This window comes from Galeopterus variegatus, unplaced genomic scaffold (assembly GCF_000696425.1).
Source record: "Galeopterus variegatus unplaced genomic scaffold, G_variegatus-3.0.2 Scaffold293, whole genome shotgun sequence".
Lineage (NCBI taxonomy): Eukaryota > Metazoa > Chordata > Mammalia > Dermoptera > Cynocephalidae > Galeopterus > Galeopterus variegatus.
In genome coordinates, this window is record NW_007726404.1 from 501,068 (window position 1) to 505,950 (window position 4,883).

At 38.0% G+C, this 4,883-nt stretch overlaps 1 protein-coding gene across 1 annotated transcript in view; it reads right to left on the reverse strand.

Moving 5' to 3' along the window:
- Positions 1–2,813: 2,813 nt before the first annotated feature.
- The window catches only part of DNA2 (DNA replication helicase/nuclease 2), a 60,928-nt gene continuing 58,858 nt past the window's right edge, over positions 2,814–4,883 (reverse strand). Inside the window, exons 21-22 of the mRNA XM_008567108.1 lie at positions 3,999–4,145; positions 2,814–2,876 (exon numbers count right to left, since the gene is read on the reverse strand). Coding sequence (XP_008565330.1) covers positions 2,814–2,876; positions 3,999–4,145 — 210 coding nt within the window. The remainder of the gene's footprint in view (positions 2,877–3,998; positions 4,146–4,883) is intronic.

Here is a 4,883-nt window from a genome sequence, read left to right on the forward strand (position 1 = left end):
TATGTGGGATCCGAACCCTCTGACGGGAGCGCCGCCGCGCTTCCCAAGCGGCGCACTATCCAGTGCGCCACCGGGCCGACCCGAAAAAATGTTTTAAAGAAAGAAAAATTATGCCAAGAGTTTTAAGCTCAGAGCACTGTGAGGTAGATGGTGGCATTTACAGAAATAGGGATCACAGGAGGAAGGGATTACATGAAGATGGAAATTTCCATTTTGTGTGTTCTGAAAATATTGTGAATATTCTGAAGGCATGAGCTAGAAGGCATTTTATAACTAGAACCTGGAAGACAGTGTGTGGTATAGGTTCGGTAAATAGCCACATAGAGGATGATGGAAGCCAGTGACTGTCCAAGAAGCAGCAGACCAGACCAGATCGAGCTCTGGGGAAGACCTGCCTGTAGAGAGTGAGGGATCAGGAGAAAAGAATGAGAGGAGGTAGCAAGCAGAAGTCAGGAGGCAGGAATGGCTCCATCCTGGCATTACACTTTACAAGGAGACCCTTGTCTAGGCTTTTGACCATTAGGTGCTTTTGATCTGGAACTGCACAAAGCGAGTGCCCAATAACATTAGTGATTGGTAGTCACTGCTGTTCTTAGTCCTTAGCATGTTAGTCCTTACTCGTGTTGCCCTATAAGCTCCTTTAAGGTCTGGTCTGGGTTTAACCTCCAACTCCAATTCTATCTTAACTGTAGAAGATGTTTCCTAATTCCTTCAAATAACTAAATGGCTAGAATCTTGCAACCGAGCCAGATCCAAAAGTGACAGGAAGCAAGGAACTCCTCCCCAGACTCTTCTTTAAACTTTTAATATGAACCACTGACTAAACCAAAAGAACTTTCTTATTCATTTCACTCCCAGGAACTAAAATTATTTCAAATTCCTTCCTGATTTATACCCTCATGATATCTAACCACTATTTAAGTAAGCCCTATCACAGCAAACTTTCCAGTTTCTCCTGTCTCATCTACAATCTCTCCATGATCAAGCCCATCCTGTTCATTCTCCATAAATATCCTTATGATACCAACAATCCTTGGTTTCAGGTTTAGAGCATAATCAATGTTTCACACCTATCACTACCAGAAAAAATGCTGGACAACCCTGAACTTAATTATTATTAAGTATTAATAATTGACAAAGTAAGATCCACCAGTAGAAAACAATTTATTAAACAAAAACTTCAATAATTTAAAAAAACATGAGGTAGAAGCAACAATTTTAACATTTTCAACACTCATTAAAACAACAAATAAGAGAGATAGATTCCCCCCCAAAGAAGCAGATACATTGAGGTTAAAATCTGTCACCATACAAATAATTAATCACTTTAAGGTAATTTTGTTTTACAAAACATCTTTACACAAAAAGGGAAAACTGAGTAAAGCCTGCAAACAAATGGGCATATGATCATGAATAAGTGAAAACAGGGATATACCTCTTTAATTTGTTATCAATTCAGAAAGCAAAATTTCTCTCAAAAGAAGAGTAAGAATTATTTTCTTTTATATCAAAATCTACTCTAGAATGCTGAAGTGCTGAATATGGAAAATAAAAAATGGGGATATTAAGGGGAAATAGGAAGTTAATTGGAAGTAATCAATTCATGTCATAGTTTAAAAGACCAGGTTTAAAGTGAAAATATCAGCAAAGTCAAGGAGAAAAAAAACAAAAGAACGGCAAAACGGCCTTCGCATCAGGACTTCTAAATACAGAAAAGAACCACACCTATGTATTCATCATCACAAGATTGTACTTAAATGATGAAAACAAATCAGCTTTCTTTTTTTTTTTTTAAAAAAAAGATGACCGGTAAGGGGATCTTAACCCTTGACTTGGTGTTGTCAGCACCACACTCACCCAGTGAGCAAACCGGCCATCCCTATATGGGATCCGAACCCGTGGCCCTGGTGCTATTAGCACCACACTCTCCCGAGTGAGCCACGGGCTGGCCCCAAATCAGCTTTCTTTATCCAGTCTTTTAAATAAAATTCTTAAAGATCAAGTTTGTCCTGAAATTGTATTTTAGTTTTTATTTTTTTGGCAGCTGGCCAGTAGGGGGATCCGAATGCCCTGCAATTTTAGACTTACGAGTTTAAAGCTCGGATCCAAAAGTTAATCCATCTTTTAAAGCTAGTAAGAAATCCATCGGGGCCGGCCCGGTGGCGCACTCGGTAGAGTGTGGCGCTTGGGAGCGCGGAGGCCCTCCCGCTGAGGGTTCGGATCCCATATAGAGACCAGTCCGCTCACTGGTTGAGCGCGGTGCGGGCACGACACCGAGGGTTGCGATCCCGTTGACAGTCGCGGCATGGGCGCGACACTGAGGGTTGCGATCCCGTTACCGGTCACGAAAAAAGACAAAAAGGAAAAAAAAAAAAAAAAGATAGAGAAATCCATCAAATATTTTCTAGGGCCAGCCCGTGGCTCACTCAGAAGAGTTTGGTGCTGATAACACCAAGGCCACAGGTTCAGGTCCTATTAAAAAAAAAAAAAAATTCTAGATCATACAAAAATACATTTATAATATCTATAAACTTAGACTTTTCATAGTTTGGGGTACACCTGTATTTAAAAATAAAAAAATACTGTGTTAAATTTTGTATGGAGATAGAATTTTATGTTTAACAAGATTATACCAAAAAAATTTTTTTTAAACTGGATTTCTGAACAGAGTACATTTAGTTCATTTCACACCCTTTGGATAAAAGTAATCTCCACAGTCTAACCAGGCACTGCGTTTACAGCAAACCCAAATTTCGAATACTAGGCACTAACTAGAGGAGATGTGAAAAGGCAAGGAAAACAGTGCTTTATCTTCACTGAAAATCACCCAGTATGTGACAAAGACTTTCATGTTCTCTTGATGGAAGATCAATGATGTAAAATAAATTAAGGAAGATATATTTAACACAGTACGGAATTGTACAAAAACATTTATGACATTATTATTTATTACTTATTTAACATTTTGTAATTTGGTTTACAGGACTCCAAAATTAATGTAAAGATCGTAATGGCATTCTATGAATTATTATGTACTCAAGCAATTAGGTTTATATATCAGCCTAAGACCTTGATATACGTTTTTTTAAACGATCTACAGTCACGTACCACATAACAATGTTTCAGTGACAGACCACATGTAAGACAGTGGCCCCATAAGATTATAATACCATATTTTTACTATACCTTTCCTATGTTTACATATGTTTTGATAAATAAATACTTACCATTATGTTACAATTGCCTACAGTATTCAGTACAGTAACATGCTGTACAGGTTTGTAGCATAGGAGCAAGAGGCAAAACCATGCAGCCTAGGTGTGTTGTAAGCTATACCAGGTAGGTTTGTGTAAGGACACTCTGATGTTCGCATCATGTATAAATCGCCTAACGACACATTACCAGAATGTATTCCCAACACATGACTGTTTTGTTTTTTTGTCTTTTTTTTTTGACCAGTAAGGGGATCGCAACCCTTGGCTTGGTGTCGTCCGCACCGCGCTCAGCCAGTGAGCGCACCGGCCGTCCCTATGTAGGATCCGAACCCGTGGCGGGAGCGCCACTGCGCTCCCAGTGCCGCACTCTCCCGAGTGCGCCACAGGGTCAGCCCTCACATGACTGTATTTTTAAAACAATCTACTATACAAGAAAAATTCTCCATTTTTTAATATAATGCTTTGCCCTGGATTAAAAACGGTTATAAACTAGGGGTGAGAGGAACCAGAAGGGATAACTAATGTCCCTACTTGTGCTAGTCAAATCCTTTTTTTCCCCCTTTCTCACTTCACAAAGTATCCTTCTCCATCACTTCTGTTATTTCATTATTGGCTCAACATCATTTCCTGTGAATTGTTTTCTCTTTCCTTTGTAAAATGAGACCTTTTTGAAATATGCCCACAGAAAACACAAAACACTGGGTTTTAACTTATACGAGTACATAAATTAAGTACTCACAGGAGCACAATCAAATATGATCATACACAGAACCAAAAGGATATTAATTTTTCTGAGTTTAAATGACAAAACAGTTTCTCCAAAGGAGGATAGTGGTTTAGTGAGGGCACGCACCCCAGAAGAATCAGCTTATGTTTGGCTCTGGTTATAGCAACATTAAGACGTCGCCAATCTTTCAAGAGTTCACCAACCTGTAAGAAATACAATTTTCAATTATTCAAGTTTTTAAATAATATATATTTGAATTTGTTCTGATAAAGAACATGGTTTGTCGTGAACTATTTTCTTTCTTTTAAAACACATTTAAAATTTTAGGTAGTTGGAAAAATTTGCCCATAATACCAACTTCAAATATTTTCTATTGTGATAACCTAGCCATTATTTAATATTATTAAATACATATAATAAAAATAAATATAATAATAAAAATAAATATAAAAATATCCATTTTAGCACTGTTTGCAACTGTAATAAAAAATTATAATAGTAAGATTCAGGGGAGTGGTTAAATATATTATGACACATTTACACAATGGACAACCATGCAACTGTAAGAACAGAATGAAACCTCCTTCCATATAAACACATACAAAGGTTTCCAAGCTGTTTTACTTAAAGGAAAAAGCAAAGTCCAGAATGGTATACTATCTAGAAGGTTACAAAAGAAAAGCCCAAAATGTGACTATCTATGAGGTAAGAACTGAGTAGAAAAGAAATGGAGTAGGAAGGAAAGTTTTTATTATGTATATTTTTAAAACCATATGAATGTATTATACAAGGATTCTTCAAAAAGTTTGTGGAAAAAACAGAATTAAAAGATAACATGAGGGCCGGCCCGGTGGTGCACTGGAGAGTGCACCGCTTGGGAGCGCAGAGGCGCTCCCGCCGAGGGGGCGGGGATCATCAGGGGCGCGGCGATTACACGTTTG